General features: G+C 43.7%; 2 protein-coding genes across 2 annotated transcripts; one reads left to right on the forward strand and one right to left on the reverse strand.

The window, feature by feature from the left end:
• Window positions 1-1,919: 1,919 nt before the first annotated feature.
• On the forward strand, window positions 1,920-4,911 carry AICDA (activation induced cytidine deaminase; the record flags this gene model as incomplete). The annotated part of the gene is made up of 5 exons (XM_080345522.1): window positions 1,920-1,927; window positions 3,627-3,807; window positions 3,978-4,248; window positions 4,450-4,565; window positions 4,858-4,911. The coding sequence occupies 5 exons, from the start codon at window positions 1,920-1,922 to the stop codon at window positions 4,909-4,911; spliced, it is 630 nt and encodes a 209-aa protein (XP_080201648.1).
• A 7,697-nt stretch (window positions 4,912-12,608) lies between these two features.
• Window positions 12,609-17,151, reverse strand: APOBEC1 (apolipoprotein B mRNA editing enzyme catalytic subunit 1; the record flags this gene model as incomplete). Its single annotated transcript, XM_080345643.1, has 4 exons — window positions 12,609-12,656; window positions 15,070-15,188; window positions 16,423-16,811; window positions 17,099-17,151. 4 exons carry the CDS (start codon window positions 17,149-17,151, stop codon window positions 12,609-12,611), a joined length of 609 nt encoding a protein of 202 aa, XP_080201769.1.
• Between the last annotated feature and the right edge of the window lie 5,778 nt (window positions 17,152-22,929).

Here is a 22,929-nt window from a genome sequence, read left to right on the forward strand (position 1 = left end):
TTCTCCAGGGTTTTGACTATGGAAATTAGGAGCCAGAACAAGAATAAAGCTGAAACTACCTTTATTTATCTGACGTAACACAAAGAGTTGTGGTATATAAGAAGCAGATTTCCTGGGGTGTGTTGCATCTTTTTTTCCTTTTCTTATTTTTAACGTCCTTTGTAACAAACATCCTCCTTGCATTATTAAAGTAAAAAACTAGTATGAAAGAGGGATAAAATGACTCTTGGTCTGTCTGAGGAGGTTTGTCACAAGGTGTTGCTAGGGGAAAGGCTGAAAGAAGACAGCTGTTTCATTAGCAGGAGTGTCCTTTTTAACTCTAAGTAGGATAGGGCAGGACTGCAGGCTTTTCTAGCTTGGCTCAAACACCAGGAGCCAGATCCTTGAAGAGGGTAATTGCCACAACTCTTGAAACCAATGTAACTTCCAAAATGTGGTTTTGTTGTGTGTATGCCCTTCCCAGACATTTCCTCAAGGAGCAGGACAGCCCAGCCCTGGACTTTCCAGGAGTGCTTCTCCTTTCCCTGAATTGTGCCACAACAGCCACTCTCAAAGACAAGTCCTGTCAAAGTGCTGGGCTAGAGAATCGCCTACTCTGTTCTGGCAACTCATCTCTCCTTTTCATGTTTTTGCATATACTGGTTTCACACAGTCTTAGCATGCTGAATGTCAGTAAGATTAATAAGGAAAGTAAGTGAAGCAGAGAAAAAAGTGAAGAACTACCCTAGCATGAGGTAAACAAAAGCCCTGTTTCTCAGCCGTAGCATTGACCATGCCCCACTTGAGGCAGAAAAGCAGCAGAATATCCCCTGGCTGCCTCCTCCACACCCTGCCTGACCGAACATGCTGCCCTAACCCTTAGCTGTCATTCAGTCCTGCTGAGGGGATGGGTGCCCAGATAGGAGCTGCAGGGCTGCGGTGGAGCAGCGGCTGGGCAACAGAGTGTGATGTTGGCAGAACACAGCATGTGCATCCTGAGCGTGAGCCCGGGCATGACATCACCGTACAACCACACGACTGCCAGGTGCAGCCGTCAGGTGGAGGGTCCTGACAGCCACTCTGCTGCTGGCAGATCTCAGTGCTGGTGCCACATGGAACAGCAGGATCAGGCCCTGAGTCATTCCCCACAGGTCCTTTGCATACAGCTTTGCAATGCAGGTTTGCTACCACTCCTGGTGTGTGGACATGGCTCAGGTGGCCATGGCCATGTTCAGGTGCTGAAGTGGGGCCAGGTGCTCCTCATCACACCCCAGGCTGTCTCCAGAGCTGGGTCCTTCTTAGTCTGCTCTTGGGCCTTGGTGTTGCCCCATGCTGTTAAGTAGCTGCTAGGCCTTTCAGGGGGATGTGGAGGAGGGAGGAAGCCTGCCAAGTTTGGTGTTCCCTGAGCTCCTTCCAGCTGTATGGCTGCGGGGCACTGTGCAGAGCTCCTTCTGTAGTGTGACAGGGCAGGGTCACCACCTTCACTGCACAGCTGCATGGCCCAAGGCCCAGAGGGGTAGTGTGGTTTTGCCCACATTCACATTAGTGGTACACAAGATTGCAGGCCCTCCTCTAACCACTAGACAATGCTTCCTGCCTCGTTATGTTATTGATATTAATTCAGAATAATTTTGCAGGTGGAGAGGGCCCAATAGGGAGTGCAGCGGGGGGAGGTGACCAATGACTGCTGAGCATCTTTCAGAACTGATGCCCCTTTTCATCTCAACCCTTTGCTCTTCAGCTTCTGCAGCTCCAGAGATCTTTCTAACTCCTCCCTCAACCACACCCCGATGAAATCTGGCAGAGGGTAGACAGGGGTGAATGGGGAGGGAACTCAAGGGGAATCCACATTTCTGTACATCAAGTCAGAGGGCTGCACAAACGGAGCCTGCAAGACAACCTTCCTGCAATACCAGCACCTGACAGAGACCCTGGCAGCCATGGACAGGTAAAATGAGTGCCTCCAGTTTCTTGCTCATATAAGAAATGAGGGTCTTTCTCTTAGAATTAACCTGCTCCCTGTTCGGTGCTCACGGTCCCTTTCCCCATCTGACTCAGTGATCTAACTCCCTGCTTCGACCGGCTCTTGTATCTTGCATCTCTGTGTCTCAGTCATTCTTTCTCTTTGACTGTCTGCCACTCTGTACTCTTTTCCCTTTCTGTCATTTCTCTTTCTCGTGACTATTCTCTGTTCCTTTTCATTATTTTTCTTTTCTAGAAACAAAAGAAGATAATAGAAAGACAAACATTCGAATGTTATCTGCCACTTAAACACCTTTATCCCTGCCCTCTCTTCTCTCCTTATCCACCTGTTCTTTCTCTTGCACCAGATTTCATTTGTGCTGGTAAGCACAGACTGTTCCAGCACTGGATTCCTCTATTTGCACTACAATTGCTCTGTGAGATAATTATCACTAGTCACTCTCCACAATTGCATATCGTTCACACACCCAAGGACCTTCACTCTGATTTGAGGACTGACTTCACAAATCTTTATTTGAGGAGAAGGTCCCTGTTCAATCTGCTTCTTCAGTGCCCACATAGAATCACAGCTTCTGTGTCCTTGCTGCTTTCCCTTGAACTATCCTATAGCTATAGGAGTTGCACATAGAATCACAGCTTCTGTGTCCTTGCTGTTTTCCCTTGAACTATCCTATAGCTATAGGAGTTGCACATGTATCCAGCACTTGGTACTTAACCGCAAATCTGCTCAGTTGCTCCATGCAACATCCGTTCATTTATTCTTCTTCTTGTACCAGTCACATTCCTAAATTCTCCTTAGCAAAAAAAAAACCTTGGGATGGTTAGCTCCAGATAGAAGGGAAAACATGAACTGATGTTAATGAACAGTTCCAGTTGAACAAATGGCAGGATTATTTTTAACCCATTAATTTTTGCTTTACATTGCGGTGGGGGAGGTGAGCATCTCACCTCAATGAACACAGCTGTTCTCAACTGTCTGTGTACCCCCACTTGGCAGTGAGGCTGTTAGATACAGCTCATGACTACATCCTTTCTGTGCTCCTGCTGCCTCTCACCAGCAGGATCCTTGGGCATGGGAGCAGTCCCTTCTAGTCTCACTGTTTGTCTAATGTGTGAATTTTACTTGTGTCTGGAGATGTGTCAGCACGACTACCCCATTATGTATTCTGTAAGCTAGCGTATGGCACCTTATCCAAGCCCCTAGCCCTGCACACTTTCAACCATGCTCTTCCTCTGAGCAATTCTAGGAAGAATCTCTGTCCAGTCTTCTATAAAAGGCTCTAATTTGATCCATCCCTTGCCCCTTTTCAGGATCTCATACAGCAAAAATAATATTTCTTGACTGAAATCCAGGTCCTCTTATCTTCCCAGGTCTTCTGAGATGCCTTCATCCTTCTCCCTCATTGGTGTCTAACTTTTGGATATTTGCAGATATTTTCACGCTCTACCCAGCCATAGTTGCTGTTTGACTGATCACTACTAATTCACTTACTGTTTCCACTCACTAGGTCACCTGCTTCATCCCCACAGTCACGTCTGCACCCTTTCCCTAACATATTGCATGCAAATTACTGATGCTCTTCTTGTTCTGAGAGGCCTGGACAAGAGGAGGGTATTTTTGGTGCTGAGCCCTCAACAACGACATGGCCAACTGCTGGCTCCAGGGTGGAGCTAATCTCTCTCGTCTCCTCCTGCAGCCTGCTGATGAAAAGGAAACTCTTCCTTTACAATTTCAAGAACCTGCGCTGGGCCAAGGGCCGACGTGAAACCTATCTCTGCTATGTTGTGAAGCGCCGTGACAGTGCTACATCATGTTCCCTGGACTTTGGATATCTACGCAATAAGGTATGGGGAACATCTTGACATCCTGGTCTTATATCTGTGCTGAGGTGTATGCAGCTCCAGGTTCCCCGGAGCAGCAGGGAAAGGAGGCCTACTCACACTTCCCTCCCCAACCGTCTTACACCCTGCTCACTCCCCGCCTCACGCCTTGCACCTCTCCCTCTTTCCCAAAGATGGGTTGTCACGTGGAAGTGCTCTTCCTGCGCTACATCTCAGCCTGGGACCTGGACCCAAGCCGCTGCTACCGTATCACCTGGTTCACCTCCTGGAGCCCCTGTTATGACTGCGCCCGACACGTGGCCGACTTCCTGCGAGCCTACCCCAACCTGACCCTCCGCATCTTCACGGCACGCCTCTACTTCTGTGAGGACCGCAAGGCAGAGCCTGAGGGCCTGAGGCGCCTGCACAGGGCAGGGGCCCAAATTGCCATCATGACATTCAAAGGTGAGATGTGCAGGTGAGAAAGAGATGATGGAGAGCTGGAGGTGGGGGGGAGGGTAGGAGGACCCAGGAGGATGAGAGAAGCTAGGATGAGGAGCCAGAGAAGATGATGGCAGGATGTGATGTTTTAGTGATCCTAGGAGAAGTCAATGTCCTCTCTGGGACAGCCTTGTGCATTCTTTAACTCCTCTGTACCTTACATAGATTACTTCTACTGCTGGAACACATTTGTGGAAAACAGGGAAAAGACATTCGAAGCCTGGGAAGGGCTGCATGAAAACTCTGTACACCTGTCCAGGAAACTTCGACGGATCCTCCTGGTGAGGGCAAATTCTCCTTCTCCTTTCAGTGTCTCTTCCCTTCAGCTTCTTCATCTCTTCCTCCCTGTAGTTTTCTCTGCTCTTGCTGCCCATCTCTACCATCTGCCTTTTCATGCATTCCTGTGTCTTCACATTCTATGTGCTTCATTCCTCTCTCCCCCAACTTCCTCTATATCCTCTCCTCATTCTTCTCCTCTTTCTTCACCCCATCTCCTGCCATTCCTTCCTTCTTCCCCATAAGGAACCTATGCTGTCTTGACAACTGACCTGCCATTTATATTTTGCCCTGCAGCCGCTGTACGAAGTAGATGATTTACGAGATGCCTTTAAAACTCTGGGACTTTGAAGTGAAAGTCATCAGCAACCAGAAGACTTCACAAACATTTTTTCTTTGGTTACCAACTCTCTCCCTTACAAAAGATCTTTATCTTCTTCCCTCTTTACCTCTCCCTTCCAGCCCTGTGTCTACAGATTAGACTATCCTTATTTTTTCTTTTCCAAGAAGAATTAGACTGAACTTCTGAAGACACATTCCCCAGACTCACACTTCATCCATCGCTAGCTGTGAATAGCCAGAACTGCAGTGACATTGCCAGAGAGAGATTTGCCCTCCCTCGGTCCCTGCAGAGCTCATTCAAGTGGTCGACTAAATGGAGTTCTGGGTTTAGCCTAGCCCGGGTGGGAGCAGACAGCCTGCAAGGTGTTTGTGCAATTGTGTTTGTTCTCACTGGCACCACACTGATCTGCATATTTCATGAGGGCTTTGGGGAGCACGTCTCTTGTGTCTTAGAGCTGCACTACACCGAGCTGCTCTGCATTCTACCCTGTGGAACAGTTTATTCGTCCTTCTAGATGTGGGTGGGAAGTAGAAATCCATCACCATTTAAGTGGTGTCGCCCATGTCCTAGCAGTGAAACTGGGCAGTTACTGGAAAGCTCAGCAGAGTATTGAAGTGAGTCCTGGACAGCCCAGGTAGCTTAACTTAAAAACCTCACTTGAAACCAGCAGGTCTTCTAAGTGGATTGTGTGTAGGCCCAGGTCCTGTAGTGCCTCCTGCCCAGAGAGGGAGCTTCAGTAGATCTGGGTCCAGACTTCGTGCCCTAGGAGAGGTTGAATCTAGACAATAAAAACCTAAAATGAAAGCAGAAGACTTACTGGCCATTTTCAAGTGTGAGCTGCAATTATGGGCGTGCAGCAAGACATTTCCCCTGCAGAAATAGGAAGTCCACTCAACTCCTATTAACTATGATGAGATACATGGCAGCTCAGGGTCAGTACTTGATCAGTGTGTGGACCTCCCACACAGCCAGAATAGGAGCCAACTAAGACACTTCACCTTTGCAATGTCTTTTTTTTTCCAGCATGAGTCTATTGAAAACCACAATTCATTTCCACTTTGTATTGTCCCTCAGACTTAATGTGTAGGTTGAGGTTGTGGCATTTTGGATGGTATACTAGGATTCCACATCAGTCACTATCTGTTTCTTCACATACGTCAGGGAGGAGCATGACAGCTCTCACTACTGGAGTACTCTTGAACTTGTCCTCTTAGATCAGATCCACTGAACTTGTTCTCTTAGATCAGATGTGCAATATGCTCTCTCCCTAGCTCCCTCTGATGGAGACACCTTAACAGTCCCACAATCTTTGATTTTCTCAGGCCTTTTACTGTGCACAATATGGCCAGATATGGCTAGTGGGTGACTGGACTGAGAGCTGACCAGAAAAAACATCCAGCATGTACAAAGCTATACAGCCTGCAGATGGATATCTTCTGTAGGAGGCAAAATCAAAGCATTCTCCTGCATGGCAAGCACTGTGTTTCCACTAGGGGAACCTCATTAACACCTGATCTTGTGGACACAGTCTTTACCACATTGAACACATGGTTTCATAGTACCTGCCTTCTCACCACCACCTTCCCACTGCCTAAATCACAGATCCTCTGCCATCTAAACCTCTTGAGGCTTTGCCAAGGCTAAGTATGTCCCACATTCTGGGACTGCTCTATCATTTCCTTCAGGATGGCTGTGAGTTCTCCTCTCCATGCTGCTCCTCTTCCTGGGTCAGGCTGGAGGCTCCTGTGTTGCTCCTCAAAACACCTCCTCTGGTGATAGGCCAGTCCCAGGCAGACAGCAGAGAACCCTATGCCCACAGTGCCTTCACCTGCTAGGAGATGTCACAACTGGGTGCATCACAAGTTTCCTACAACTTCAGGCTCCTGAGTCACTCTCAGCTTGAGGAATTTTGATCAGGAACAGCAATGAGAGTTCTTTGCAAAGCATTAATTTGCAAGCATGGTGTTGTATATTTGTTTGACATAGTGGATATTATTTATATAAATAAAAGCCTTACAAGTGAGCATCTGTTTTTGTCATTATTTTGGTAGCATGTGGGTGAGGGAAGTAAAATTTGACACAGAAGATTGACGTGTAATCTATCTCTTCTGATTTCTGGAGACACAACCAGGCACTATGCTATTAAGATGTCTTCATTCTTTTCACTTGTAACTTTGAAATTGTTGATAATGTCACCCAGCAGATCAAGGCAGGTAAAGTGTTCAGACAATAGGTACTTTGGAAATGCTACCAAAAATCTGTGATGTAAGTGCTGAAGTTGTTCAAGATGCTTCTTTCATTGATTGAAAGTCTGTCATCCCCATTCATGATTCATAAATTACTAAAGTGAACACAGAAGTTCTGACTAAACATACTTCACAAAAACAGAAGTGAAGAAGAGTTGAAAAAGGGTAACTGTCTTCCAGCTTTTAGTGTTGACCTGTGCAACACCATTATCCTTCTCAGTGAAATTGTTGGAGAGCTGATAGAAAACATAGCATTTTCTAAAAAAGCAGTTGAGATACTTGCTGAAATGCTGTCAAACACTGAGCTGAAGATACTTGTTGAAACATGACAATTGATGGCATTGTACAATAGGAGAATAAATGCAATGAGTGAATGCAAAGAAGCATGCACTACATTCAGAATACATCCTAGGTTGCTTCTTCTGAATCTAAAGCAGATTAAATTCAGAGTGAACTGTTTAGCTAATCCGTGTGATTTAGCTATAGGAATTTGGCTGTCCTGCTAGAGTGATTCATCTCAACAGCATTTTTTCTGTTCTCAAATACCAATTCCTATTATTTGCTACAAAGTATTCTTTGAATTGGCATTATTAATTAATTCAACCTCAAACACATTAGGTGTCTCTGCCAAGAATACCTCCCTCGAGGACAACTGTTATGCAGTGACATTACTTTTTCAGCCTAAGACCTTTACTTGCTTTGTGTTAATAGACTGTGTATACAGGCAACACTTCACTACTGCTTATATACTCTTGAGTACCACTTATGTTTACAACCTGTCCCTTATGGAGACGGGCCTACATTGCTAGCTGAAAACCTCAGTCTTACTTGTTCCAACATCCCATGGCTTGCTGCGATGAACAAGGCACAGGCACATCCAAAAAGCTGTATAACTGCTGCCTCAAGCCATGCTTTCCACAAGGGTGCCCACCTCTCAGTTCTCTTGTTACTCACACCATAAGGACTAAAGCCACAACTGATGACAAGATATAAAAGATTGCCAGAAAATCTGGCACAAACATGCATTCTCATCAGATCTGATCCTGTGACTGATGCATGTAATGGTTTTGCATGCTCAAGCTTTATACACCATTACTGTAAGCACACATTCACGAGGCCTGGGGAGCTCTAGAAAATCATCCTATATACGGGCTGGGGGTAGTTCCTTCATCCTCTCTGAACGTCATCCTGCGTGTGTCTGCATGATCTTTTGGCAATATCAGACCTTTGGGACGCATACAGTCTTACAACTTCTGCATGTGTTATCATCCCAGGGGCTGGGATACAGAGACCATCCGCTCTCTGAAAGCTTCAACTCTGCAGCAGAGCAAGGTACAGGGTTGGTCTTTGATAATAGAGGGAACAGGATAAACAGGGGATGGGATGTTTATCAGTAAAATGTGGAAAATCAGGCATGGCTGCCATCTCCTGGTGCATGGGGCTGTTTGGCACACTTTACCAGGGTGTTGGCTGTAGGGATGTTGTTCCTTGCTGCAATCAGCTCCAGGAGTTCAGCTCTCTACAACCCTCAGAACATGCCTATTAAAGAGCACGACACTGACATCATTCCCACAGCTGCACACAGCATTACTCCAGGTCAGTACAGAGTGTCCTTGGATATCACATTACAATAATAAGAAACAGATTACCATTAAACCATGCAAAGACATGCTCCAGACCCTTGCAAAAAAAAGGGGGATTTTAAAAGTGTGTCTCCCTCCATCCCAGTGGCTTGTTCTCCCTCCCTCTCCTACATGCGGGTACTCAGAAACTAGGACAGAAAGGGGCTTCAGGGTCATGGAGTTCAGACCCCTGCTACTTGCCCCTTAAGGGGTTTTTAGCCTATATATGTTCATGTCCAGCATTGTCCTCTAGCTCAAAGAAGTTTTTTCTCCCCTCCCTGGTGCTGACCCTGGTGCAGAAATTACATTATTTAATCACACATGTATTAAATAGTCAGGTTTTGTCCACAGAGGAAATGTGGAGGGGTTTGGCACAGAAGAGACCATTTGTTCTGACAACACCAGCAGGGATAAGCGGAGCTTCTAAAGGGAAGGAGAAAGCAGGTTGCTGACAGAGCATAAAGGTAGATGCCAAAGTGTGTGGTGAGTATTTTGAAGGCTGCTTTTGAGTTTTAAATCTCTCATACACTTTTGTGATAGGCAGGTTTCCCTTCAGGCTTCCAAACCTGCATAAGATACAACTCCGTTGTTACTGTGGTTGTAATTACTATTACTGAGCATACCATTTGAAGGATTGATGTGGCTTTCAAAGGTGCAGGGCTAATATTGAGAGAGGTAATCTTCCTGCCATGTCTCCTCACATGGGTGAGTGCACCCAGGTTCCAGGACAGGGAGGATGTTGATGATCTATGATGATGATCTGTGATCCATGCTATGATCTTGCTATTAATCACAGTTAAGAACTATCTTGCTCTATAAGCTGGAACAACATTTTTACCAGTTCAGGGGGACAGAAGAATATGAGAGTAGATCAGCTCTCTTCTGTGGTTACCTCTATAGGCTAGCAGTGTGGTATACCCACCTATAGGCCTTTATACACCTGTGGAGGCACAGCAGGGATACAGCAGATTTCAGGTTCAGTCTGGCAGCAAAAATTGGTGTAAAAAACTTCACCAGGCTACCTTTGAACTGGCAAGATACCAAATGGACCAGGGAAGGTTTGTCCTCCTGCTTTCAGTGGGAAAAGGCTGAGCCTTCCATGAAGGATCATACACTGTGGCTAATTCATAAAAATGAGTCTGTGCACTTCAGTTAAGACAAGCACTTCTGTGCAGACGAATGAGTTGGTAATGTCCAGAGCTGACACAAGCAGTAGTGGGACTGTGACCCATGATATGGACTGGAGATGCCAGAGATCTCTGCCTCATTACGCCCCAACACTCAGCTGCAACTGGGACCAGTGCAGACAGCAGCCTATGACAGTGTTCACTTCAGAGTACAGGCTCCACTAGGAGTGTGGCATCATCTCTCACACTTCCCTGTTCACCATTTCTGCTTTGTTACATGTCCTCTTGCTCCCTTAGGGATAGTCCTGCACATTACAGGACCATCACCACTGCAAAACTGTTGCCTAATGGGCTAGGAATGCTGCTGAGCAAATGGTCACATCTCTGGTTCACCACTTTGACCTGAACTTGCTTGTACTGGGGCAGGGTCACAGGACCCTGATCACACTCCAGCTGCAGTTGTTACAGCCTTCACAAAAAAATTCCAGCTGTCTCCAAGATCCTGCTTCATTTCCTCTCCCAGAACAGCAATGTAGCTGCTTACACTTCAGCAAGTTTTATTGAATACTCAGAAACATTTGGCCTAAGAAGAGTTGAGGAGAGCTGGAGCCTAGGAGTATGTCAGGTGAGAGTTATTTCACCTTCCCACTTTGTCTTCTCTTCCCTCGTATTTCCCTTTCAGGAACCTATTGTTGCTGTGTTTCTCTTTTGGGACTTCTAGCAAGACTGATTAGCCCCTCTGAGAAGGCAGACAAGCAAACAGGAAGTTTGACAGAAAACCAGATAATTACAGAGGAGAACAAATAAAAATACCTGTTTGGGGAGTAAGAGTTAGAAAGTTACGGTTTTCTGTAACTAAAGGGAGCTGAAAAGGGACCTAAACCAGCATATCTCTGTGCAGACACCCAGGGGTCTCTGTGGAGCTAGTGGATCTTTGTCAGTATTACTTTGAGATGGAACAGGAGTAGGCCGAACAGCTTCCAGGATGTGTGTCCAAAAATCATGTTGCATACCCATCTCATATTCTTGCTAGTGCTGACATTCATCCCCAAGGCATCCCTCACAACCTGAAGAGAATTATGCCTACTGTACCACCTGTCTGAAAGAAGCTGCACTGGGTAATGCTGCAGAGACCCATGTTAAATGAAACTGAGGAGCCCATTGGGATCCCATTTTTTTCCTCCTTCATAGATAATTTTTTCCTCTGTTGTTCTGCTATATGTCCTGATTTCTCTCTTACTTTTTTTCCCTTGGCCACCATCCTGCTCTCATCCAAGGCTGTACGGCCTGGGGCTAAACAGATGATTAATAGCTGAAGTTCAAAGCAAGAATAGGGTACCTGTTGGTGTGCCAGGAATAATCTCTCTGTCCTACAATAAAGACACTGTCCTCTACCTTGCCTGCCAGCAGTCTATTTCATGCTAATAGTTCACTGAGATGTGCCTTGGGCTGTTAGGAACAAAGTTAGAGGATTCATACCAGGGTCTGTACTTGCCCTCAGATGATGCTACAGGAAAAAGCAATTAATTCGTAGCAGGTCACCTTATTACTGTTACAGGATTAATATCAACTTTTGGCTGGTATATCTTATTCCTTACTGGACTACCGGTTCTTTCTCATGTAGAAAAATGTGGCTGGCACAGCCCTAGCTTCTGGACCACCTAATTCCCTTCACCTAGTGCTGCTTACAGAAGGCTCCTGTTTTCTTCCTTGGGTTCTCTCCCATCAATCCACCTTCCCCTTCTAATTCAAATTCACACATCATTTAGTCTCCAGGCAATATCATTGTCCTGTTCCAAAGACCCGAGGCATCCAACCTGCCATCTTTCTCCAGAGAGCTGGAGTTTTAGGGACACTAAGTCAAAGTCTGACTGTATGTTTTTTCTAAGGTACAGAAACATAGCAACACCTGCCAGCATTGTTAGAGTATTCCATGTGAACTAGCAATGTGTCAGCAATGTGTCAGTTATGAGTAAAGCCTTCCCTGTGCAATGCTAGGCTATGAGCAAGATTCCATGATGCTTAAGTATTTATGGCAAGAGACATGGATGGGTGTTCAGGTCTTGCAGATTTTCTTAACGTTTCCGTTTTTGCTGGCCATCGATGCTACACATTGCTGTATAGCTTTGTGATGTTGTACTTTCTAGATTCTCAGATGGAACTCAACTAACCTCTGCAGCATAATGAAGTTTCAAAGTAAGACACAAATGAAGATGTTTGAAGATATATACATTGATCAGGCTCAAATCTGGTTGCCACATTCCATGGCAAGACCAATAACTTTAAAGTTATGGTGCTGAATAGTTACGGACTCAACTACATGTTGATCAAGTGATTTGATTTCTCGCTAAGGAAAAAAAGAGCTATCACTAGAATGGCCAGAAAGAAAGCATGTGACATCTAGCCTGAGGACCTGGACAGTGGGAATAAAACTTTAGACACACTATGCATTGTGTGGAGCAATTTTATTTGGTAGGAGAAACTCCCCAGCCAGCTGCACTCAGCTTTAGATACTCTCTTAGACAGCAGAGGGTGGAGCTTCTTACTCAGCCTGCAGCTTTCTGTCTGTCTTAATTGTCTGCTAAACATCTGGAGACTCTGGCATGGCCAAAGGATGCTATAAGCATAAATCAACTAGAAGAGATAGGCATAGTTCCCACCAGCCCCTGCCTTGTTCTTTGAATAATCATTTCTGCCTGCATGTTGCAGATCACAGCAGCAGCACGCTCCCCAGCGGCATCACAGAATGGGCCTCCCACTTGAAGGGGTTGGGAATCATGAAAAATGGAGCTCCCAACAGGATTCATTCCGATGTTTTGCATTACTTGCAGTGCAAACTGAAAACTGCTGAAAGGCCCAGTACATCTGTACCTTCTTTTTGCCTTCTGCCTGTAGAGATATCTCAGAGCTTTCAATATCTCCTGCCGCACCATTCCACTCAGTGCTTCCAGCTGGAAAAGAAGAGTACTTTGTACTGTGTTCCCCAGTTTCTAACAAACAGCTGGGATTCCAGAGTGTGGAATTACAAGGGAAGGATATATGCCCAGGAAGTGAACATGAAGAGCAAAATTTCCACAGAGCTGACATTTTCCATTTTATTATGTTGTTTCTACAGTCATAAAAACAAGGAGAATAAAATCTTAAAATCAGTCAATATAATCCTTAGTAACATAACTGTATTATTTTGTAATAAAGGCAGTAATGTAATCGTAATAATATTACATAAATACAAATAGCATCAAGTATTTTCTGAAACATACACATGTAGCCATAAAAGTGGTTTTAATAAGAAATTCTCAAAACCACAGTTCATTTCATTTCTCTGATTACTTCTTTGGAACAGATCAGGGCAGGAAAAATGTTACTCATTGGCCTCTCAAGAGGTTACTCACAGAATCTGATTGTAGAATCAGCAGACATGAAAGGCCTGATCCTGGGACACAGTCTCCATCCTCACTGGACTTTCCGGAAGCCTTGTAAAGACCCAGAGCACTGTGTCCTGACTGCCTCGCTGCATCATCCAAACTGCCTAATGATTTGTCATGCGCTCTTTCTGCTGTGTGCAATACTTAGCAATGCCCAGTCAGTTCTAAGGGTCTTTTCTGGTGACAGTGTGAAACTCACAGTTCAAGACTGTAGTGGGGAAGACTGAAAGGGGATGGCTTTTCCAGTCTTGCAAATAATGTTATGATGCACAAAGTAATCTTGAAAACATGCTGCTGTTGCTTGTCAGCATTTGAAGTTTGGCAGCAATGGAGGAAGCCCCTAGTAAGAGGAAAGAAACATGAACATTAAAAATTAGATGCCAAAAGCTTAAGTTGTATCTTCAACATGATCCAGAATTTGAAAACACAGCATCTAGTTCAAGAGATCACTCTGATGCACATTCAGCATGTCAGATGGTCTCCCTTGGGACACAGCGTTCCAAACAACAGGATAACTCCTTGAAATTTACTGTGCCATGTAAACCCCTCCTAGAAAAACAGACCACTAAGAAACAGAAGTTTGTCTGAGACAGTAAAGCAGTTGAGCAAGTGTCAAAGGTTCAGCACAAGTGTCCAGGTGCAAGCTGCCTGGCCATCAGGGCTCTGCAGCAATCATCAAGGTTGCCAGGGGCACAGGGAAGGACAGGTCATTTGTTAGCTGGCTCTTTAAAACCAGGACCTGACAAGCCTGTTTTCCTTCTGGTGCTGCCCAGGTAACTGTGCCAAGTTAGCGTTAGTTCGTCGGTACTCATAAGCATTTAGCAGACAGCTCTGTTAAGCCTCCTCATAAACATCATATTATGCATTTGATTGTACATGAAGTGCTAAATTATTTAATCTCAAACATTAGGAGACTCAGGAAGGCTGAAAGCCAAGGTAAAAATATCTCCCAGTTACATTGAATTAACTACTTTGTTAGATCAGCTGACTGACTGGATAATGCCACTGACTGCTTATCCTGTCAGCTGAATGTCTAACTCTAACAGTTAGAATTAGAAAGGGAATGTTCCGAGGTACCTATGTAAAGTTTGGAATGGATTGAACTGAAATGAAATGTTTACCTTTTCCTCATTTGGAAATAAACCAAGGCATTTACAGTATCATACAAACAGGTTAGTTTTCTTCATTCAAAGTTTTAAGTTCCTTTCTGTATTATGTGGTTCTGTGGATCCCTTCCTGTAGTTCCTGTCATTCATTCTGCTATCCCCTATTGAGCATATAGAGACCAATTCAAGCAAGAACTGGCTCGCCCCACAAAGAGTGGCTGAGCCAGGAATTTAATTCCCATTCTCTCTCATGTATAGTAGGATATCAGGCCATACAAATAACTTTGTCAGTTGTATGAATTGCAAGAAGTGGGGAAAGCAGATCTCAGTCATATGATACTCCTACGTGTAAGCTCTGATGCTTAAAGTGAATCCACTCATCTGGGATTTTGAATTTGTTCAGAACTTAACTAAAATCAGTGGCCCTGTCCTGAGAAGCAAAAAGAGTGTGCTTGAAACATGTTTACACAGCTGAATGAGCTTTTGGGATCAAATAGCTCAAGTAAGCTGCAAGCTACTTGTAGCTGATCCATGTAAAGGGTTGAAATAATTTACTCCTTGCTTAGTGAAAGAACTGAGATTATTGCTAAATCTGTTCTCTATTCCTGGCCACAAAGGCACAATGTAGCATCATACTGACCAAAAGGATCTGTTGGAACTCTATGCAATTCAGAAAGATGTGTAAAGCGAAGCTCCAGGGCAAATAATCGTCTTCTCCGTGTTGGCGTGTGACAAATATTTTCCACCAGTAACTGTAATCTGAGAAGAGAGATATCCAGTCAGACTTGAAAGGCATGCCTATTTTTTTCTTCTTGAATACACCAGAGAGTCACTTCTTTCTCAGTAAGATGAAGGTAACGGAATGGGCAGGAGGAAGGTAATCATCTGAGGGTACTCATGCAAGGGACCAACAATGACTTGCAACTACACAAATAAATTAGCGAAAAGGGGAACCAAAATTTCACGAATAGCAATATGTCTAAAAAGGAGAATTGCCTGGGAGACAGAGATCACTGCTGTGGCTTAGGCAACCCCTATTACAAACAGCAGATCGGGGCATGCAGCCAGAGCACATTGGCCAAGGGAGAAAGAACTGGTGAGTGGAAGGCTGCTTCTTTGGGAGGGACTGGAAAAGGAACTGGCACATGCAATTGGGGCCATTCAGGCATACCTTTTGGCAGCCTTGTGCTTGATCACAGTAGCTTTGGGCAAGACAATAAAGTGGTTGCTTTAGTCATTAATCTGACTTATCTCGATTATCAGAGAAAACCTGGAGTGAATACCCTAATGTTTAGCAATTTCATATTGATCTTAGTGTTGATAGGATGGCCAGAGCTTCTATCAGTGCTCTGGTGGTACAATCCCAGAGACAGGTTCCCCAAGATAACATTCTTCAACTTCACTTTTGACCTGTTAGGTTTTGTAGCTGCACACTCTAGTAGTAAGTATTCAGACAGGTACGTGAGTTTCATCTCTCCAAATGTATATTCCTTTCTGTGAGCTACTGGACTATTTTTATAGCTAAACATCAACAGGCAAGCAAGACATACATACAAAATGACACACATGCAAGATGTAACTGTCATCTGTGATCCATTGTCTGAAAGTCTCCTTTAGATATGTCTCCTTCTCTGCTTCATCTATCAAGCAAAATCAATTACTTGCTGCAGCTGGCAAGCTGATCTGCATATATATGCCAGGAGGGACAGGTTCTTTCTTACTGTCAGGATTTTTCACCTTATATAAAGGAGACATGGATGGCTAGAGAAAGACGTAACTCTCCTTGTTCATGTTTGGCAAGAAGAAGTGACCATGCTAGTCCTGCAGCTGTATGGGATTGGGGAAAAAATAAGGCAGAAGAGAGTGGCATTTTCACACTCACTAGTATTTCCCAATGCCAGTCATCACCACTATTACAAAGCACAATTGCTGAGAGTGCACATAATCACAGAACTTTCAATCCACACCTAGGCAAAGCCAAAAAGTAGGTTACCTGCAAGGTTCATAATGTGTATAATGACTCCATTCTTTGCCAAGTTCCTGAGACCTTCCCGGTTACGGATATCCAGGTGCTTGAAGAGCTTGGCTGCATATATTTCCAAGGTCACATTGGGATGTAACTTCAGGAACTCCATAATTTTTATGGAGCATTTCCCACAGGGAGTAGTAGATAAGACCCAGGTGATGGAGCAAGAAACTGATGGCATGGCATTGAAACAATTTTTCAAAAAGTTGACTTCAGCATGTTGGTTACGATTGTTTGAGCACCAGTTCCTCCAGATGGTACCTCTTCTCCACCTGATTTCATACAGCAGGTACACCACCCTTGGTTGCTTGTCAGGCAAATAATTTCTTCTGAAGTCATTTGGCTGTATCTTCCACCTGTGACAAAAGTACTAGTGGTACTATGATCCTGACACTTCAATGATGTTTGGTTCCATTATGCATTGCCTGCTCTCAACATCAGCCAAGCCTCCCACTCTCAACCTTCCCCATCACAAATGAGCAGCTTGAAGAATGTCATAATCTAATGACCTAAATCTGGAAAGGAAGATTGGGAAAAGGTATGATAAGAGGAAAACAAGGCACAAGGGCTTCTTAGCTTTGCTTGTCTCTGAAAATTTCCATGAGGTCCAGGCAGCACACAGTGATAGAACCATATCTCTTACCTTTGGTTGTTCTCTCTGCATGCAGAATCTATATAGAAAAGATTGTGAGTCATTGAGGGTAGTAGATCAGAAAACAAAATTTCCTCTACACCCACTGTCCTTGGCCCTTTCAGTCTACATCCTCCCTGTCAAATCTCCTTTATCTAGAAGGGCTGAATAAAAAATCCCTTCACAGGACGACAGCCGCTCTTAGATGCTGGATTGGCGGATTTCTACCTGGGAGCTAAGCTTGATGGTTGCTTAAACTACGCTTGTACATGAACCCTTGCTCAATTTAACCCATTAGGGTTGACTGTGATCTTACTCAAGTTTAACTTCACCGATTTCAGCAATACTGCATCTACTTTTCCCTGACAGAGCAGAATCAAATCTCTTCTCCCTTCCTATCTTTCAAACCACTTCTACTACGTAAAACTTGAGCTATTTTCCTGTTGGTACTCATGACATCAATCTAGACAATCAATCTTTTTTCTTAGTATGAAACTGTTTCAAAAGCTGAAAAAAGTATCACACCTGCCTAATTATATACATTTTGTCTTTTGTGGTGGCAAAGAAGTTTTACCCTATGACTCATTCGTCCTTTCCCAGCTGAGGGTCTAAATGAAAAGAATTGCAGATGAACAAGGCTAGTTGTTTTTTTGGTGGAAGTCTATCCATACCAAACTTAAGGATCTAAGAAACCTCATTTTATTCTAGAAAATTATTAATTTACTTGGAATTAAGATACTAAAGGCACTTTTCCATAACTCTTAGCTCTTTAAGATGAGGAATTAGGAAATATGCACAGTGAAATTGCATTCCAGCAGAAATAAAATAGTGTTTCACATCAACAGAGACCTGATCAGTTCCTTGCACAGCTTTATTGCACTGATTTTGAAGAGGCATTTTCTAGTTATTTATTGCATTGGAAACAAAATAGGTGAAAAAATAAGCCAACTAATTTGCTCCGTTCTTAACTGCCTTTGAGAACTTTTTCCACATTAAGAGATCTTTTGGAATTTGAATTCTTCCTGCCTAATGATACATCAGTGTTAACAAAATGAGGCATTAGTATTTTGAACCTAAGTCTCAAGATGCAGTAATGCATTCAAAGAGATGACACACACAAATCCACAAGTGCCTCCTGTATATTTTCATGTACAACACATACATTTGTCTGTACTTACCAGTTCCCTTAGATACAGCTACAGTAAATATCCACACTGAATATGGAGAAATAGACCTGCTTTTCACATACATGCACTTACCTCTATTAGTGACAGCAGCCATGGATAATTCTGGATTTGTCTGTCAGCTCTTGGGTGATAGGTGCTTTAATAGTCTTACATTTGTTTCAGTTTCTATTCCCGAAGGCTAAATGCTGGATGTTAGTAATATTACTCAGCTGAATATTTCCTCCAGGTGACTTGCTCTTACGCAAGTAAACTATCCCATCAGATGAAACTGAGACCAAGTTCTTGATAACAAAATACTGTAAAAGAGTGTGAGTCTCATTCAGAAGTGGATCTGTGGGTGTAGACAAGGTTGCCTGCCAGAATCTGGAACTAACAGGTGAGCCATTTTTTTGCAGCACAGAGCAGAAAGCATACTTCTTTATTACCACTAGCCCCAGAATAGAAAAGTAACTCTTCTCTAGCTACTCTAATGCACCATGAGAGAAAGAGCATCTACACAAATGGCATCAAGTTACAGAGCTGTGACATGGCAGATAACTTTTCTGACACCCAGATATCATCAGAACATTGAGCAGAACCCACTGGGAAGAGAAACAGAAGATGTTATCATCTGCAGAAGTTTGTGATTTTATGGATCTCCAGCGGATGGTAATGGTTACTGCCATTTCCCTTCATGGGACTATTCTGTGGAATTCCAAGGACCACTCATACACCCATGAACTTAGGTCCCCATATTAAGAAAGGAAGATTCCCAATGTGTGTAAGGACACATCTACAGCTGTGGTGAGCAACTGGACAGACACCCTCAGGCTAGCACTAAGCAAGCTGCCCAGCATCCAGGACAGCTATGGCAGTGGACAGCTTTTTTCTTGGGAAACACCCAGATATTCATGAAACTTCACAACTAAGAAGAACTCTCTACTCACATGGGCACTCTGAGAGCAAGACCTGAGCCAGCTGGTGAGTATCTGCAGAATGTATTGGTCATGACAGTTCAGTGGTGTAAAAAGACTAGGCTTTTCCTAGTGCCCTGAGAAATCTCAGCATTATGAACTGGGCATCACCTTCCTGTGATCTATTCTGCAACTCACTCAAAATGCAGCAAAAAATATTTTCCCATTTAATCTGAAAAACAAGTGAAACAATGCTAGTTGTTAGTGAGGAGCTTTTTTTCTGACTGACACACCCAAAACTGGCTCGCAGAGCAAAGGGATTAAAAAAAGAGTTCTTCGTGTGGCTTAGCTAGAGATGACTGTACTAAGTCAGTCACTTAGTGTTTCCTCTGGTTTTGCGACACAATTACTTTGTGACCTGATGCAAGTGGCAGAAATGGTTCCCTGGTGAGCCACCCAGGCATGTGCACTCCTCAATGCCAAGTCTGACTTGGGACTATATAGCTAGAGAAATGAGTTATTGGTATTCTCCCAGGCCAGCACTCAACATTCTATTGGCAAAAAATACTAATTTTCCTGCAAGGGCAGAACAAACAGAAGTGAATGTGAATGGTGTAGTACAGAGGAAGAAGGGATCCAGGCACTGGCAGGGCCCTCTGTGAAGCAGAAGGCTAGTCATGGCAGATTATCTGGCAATGCAGTGCCAAAACAGGATCTGCTGTCAGGGCCTCTTCTGCTGCAAGGTCACCACTCACTTCACAGCATAGAACCATTCCCTGGTGTTTGCGTTAGTTCATACCTTAGGAAGAGGGAATGGGATCAACTCAGACACTCAGAAAGTTCTTGAAAGAAAAGTGCTTAACTAATGTGTTTTCAAGTTCATGGACACGATACTCACTAAGGCTAGAAATGCATTGATACTACAGTATTTTCTTCATCGCCTCCTCTCTGCAGTAGATATTTAAAAATATGCAGTTATAAATTAGGCTTCAAGATGCTTAGTCTGATCTGCAAGAGATGGCTTGATTAGCAGCAGTGCTCTGTAGCAAGTTCCTGGTGTAAAACCAGAAACGTGTCACAGAAAGCAGAGAGAGAAAAAATCAGTCAAAGTAGAAGCAGGGAATTTGCAATACATTTCCAGGTGTCTCCTGGAAGCTGAATGTGCTCTATGAGATGGTGAATAAACAAAAGGGGAAAAAAAAAAAAAAAAAGGAAATGTCATTCTGTCATTTCTGACAGCCTAATTTGAGGAAAGGAATGCCTTCCAAATCCAGAAACTGGTTCAACCCTAACAAAATCAGAAAGACAAGGTTACAACACAAGTGAATTTTCATGCCTCTAGAAGAACTTGCATATCCTGTCTATGGGGAGCAACCTTCAGTGCTTCAGAGGATGAGAGTAACCTCCAGAAGGGCCACATATCTGTGTGGAAAAGCTCATTCTTCGCCTTCATGAGCAAATAGCTGTAATCCAGTATGCCTTTAAGATGCTACATGTCTGTAGCAAGGGTCATATATCTGCCTGAGACCCTGTTTTACTCAAATAGCTGTAACCAAAATATGTTTTCTGTATTTCTCATGCTGTCAATTATCTCTGCTTACAGAAGCTGCTTAAGGTAATATTAAAGATAAATCTGAAGGTGGTTTGTGATGCTGAGCTACTGGTAACACCTGAATATATCTGAGATCCACTCCAGCAAATGGATTTTTTAAATAATCATCACCACCTTTGTATACACACCTCCTAAACGTAAATGCATTTTGGAGGGACATACACACCAAAGGGCACACAGAACAGTGGACATACACTTACTCAGGACTCCTTTAGCCTCTAGGTTCCTTAGACCTTCATGATGTTCCAGATTTACTATGGTAGTCACCTAGAAACTTCACAGTTTTTCCAGAACGCTTTGTAGAGGGCCTCCAGGATATACACCAGGGGATAGAGAGGTGGATTAGAGCAACTGGGAGCCAGCTCTCTACAGGTGTCTCCCTGGAAACAGATTTCAGTATACCAGTCCTGCAGCATGGCAGTATTACAGTGGTGATGTCTACTGGATGTACCACTCCCCCAGTTTATCTCTCTGAGCCAGGTGTGTCTCAAGAGGACAGACACATAGTTTGCAATTTTTCTCAAATGTCTTCTGGCTGATTTGATGCTTGAAGCCCAAGATGTATGTCTGGTAGTACCAACTGCAGCGTCACACTGAACAATTTTATTCTGCATAAAACACAATTTTGAACTGAGGTAGAAGTCATAGAAATGGAAAAACATGGAAGAAATTAGGAAAGTCAGGCAGGACGGAGAGAAGAAAGAAGAGCAAGGGAGAAGGAAAGTTAGATCAGATATCACAAAAAAAAAAACCAAAAAGGGACAAAGTTTGAATCAGCCAAGATCCCAGTTTGCAAATCTCAGGTTTTACAGGTACTGAACTTTCTATTCTCTCGCTGAATGATCACCCAGTGGAAGTCCGGAAGCAAGAGGGAAGGCAAAACTTAAATGTGACTAAAATCTTGGGACTCATGCCACAGAGGCTTAGGTCTCAATCTCGACTTACAAATTGCCTCCTCAACTTAATTTGTAATGGTAAATTTTCTGCCAGTTCAAGTGTTCTGCTGCTGGCGTATTTGACAGTAAAAGGAAAATCCACTGTATGTTTGTTTGGATTTAATTGAGTTTTCTCAGCAGATATCCACATTTTTATGGAAAGAAAAAACACACAGAGCCTTTTGAGATTTACTCTGTTAACTTCAAATTTTTAAAATGGCTAAAACATGTCTCTGTGTATGTCCTGGTTTTGCTTAAAACAAGACCAATTCTCTGTTAGTGAATTTTCCTTTCAGCTAGGTTCTTATAAGTAACTGCATTTTTCTGAAGTTGGCTGCATGTTTTTCATACAGTGTTCAGTCCAGAGCTGATAACACCTGATATATACAGTTTTACTGAGCTAATGGTAGGAATGATATCGACAAAAACCCCAGGTTTATCTTTTATTGCTATAGCAGCCAAAATGATTCATAAATTTCACACATTCCGTTCATACTTGCAGGGAGGGGTGGACAGGTGACCCAAATAGACCAACGAGGTATTCTATACACGTCACACACAGTTTAAAGCTGGGAGATCACAAGGGTCTCACTCTCTTCCTCCATGACTGACACCTGAAGAGGACCCTGCCTGTTTTCCTGCCTGCAATCCTGATCCTTTCCAACTTGCAAGTCTCTCTCCCTTTTCCTCCTATTCCCTTTCTGTAGTGGGGAGGAGGCGACCACACTTTATTGTAGCTCTGCAAGAAACAGTGACAGTGTATGAGTACACACTCACACAGATGTTTGCATATATAGGTATGCATAGTAATGCAACAGCACATATAAAAACAAGCTTGTAGATACACAAATACACATGCTTAGCAACATGTGAGTTTACAACTCTGACTAATAAGCACAACCACTTATGGCATTTTATGTCTCACAGAACCTTTCCTCTGCAGATTACACAGCATCACCAGACATTACTGAGACTCTTGTCATGTATGAGACATAAGAGATTAAGATAACTGATGATGCCCTACTACTGGGTGAGCTTTATAAGTCTGACCCCAAAGAATGAAGTGGAATGGCAGCCAGCCACCAGGATGTTTGGGCAGAGCCCTGACCCAGGCAAAGTCAACAGGTGATCAGTGGGAAGGAGTCACCTGTGTGTTTACTTCAGTATTCATTTTTCTTAGCTAAATAAAACATCCCAATCTTTCACACTAACTGGT

Source organism: Nesoenas mayeri (assembly GCF_963082525.1).
Source record: "Nesoenas mayeri genome assembly, chromosome: 1".
In the NCBI taxonomy this organism is placed as follows: Eukaryota; Metazoa; Chordata; class Aves; order Columbiformes; family Columbidae; genus Nesoenas; species Nesoenas mayeri.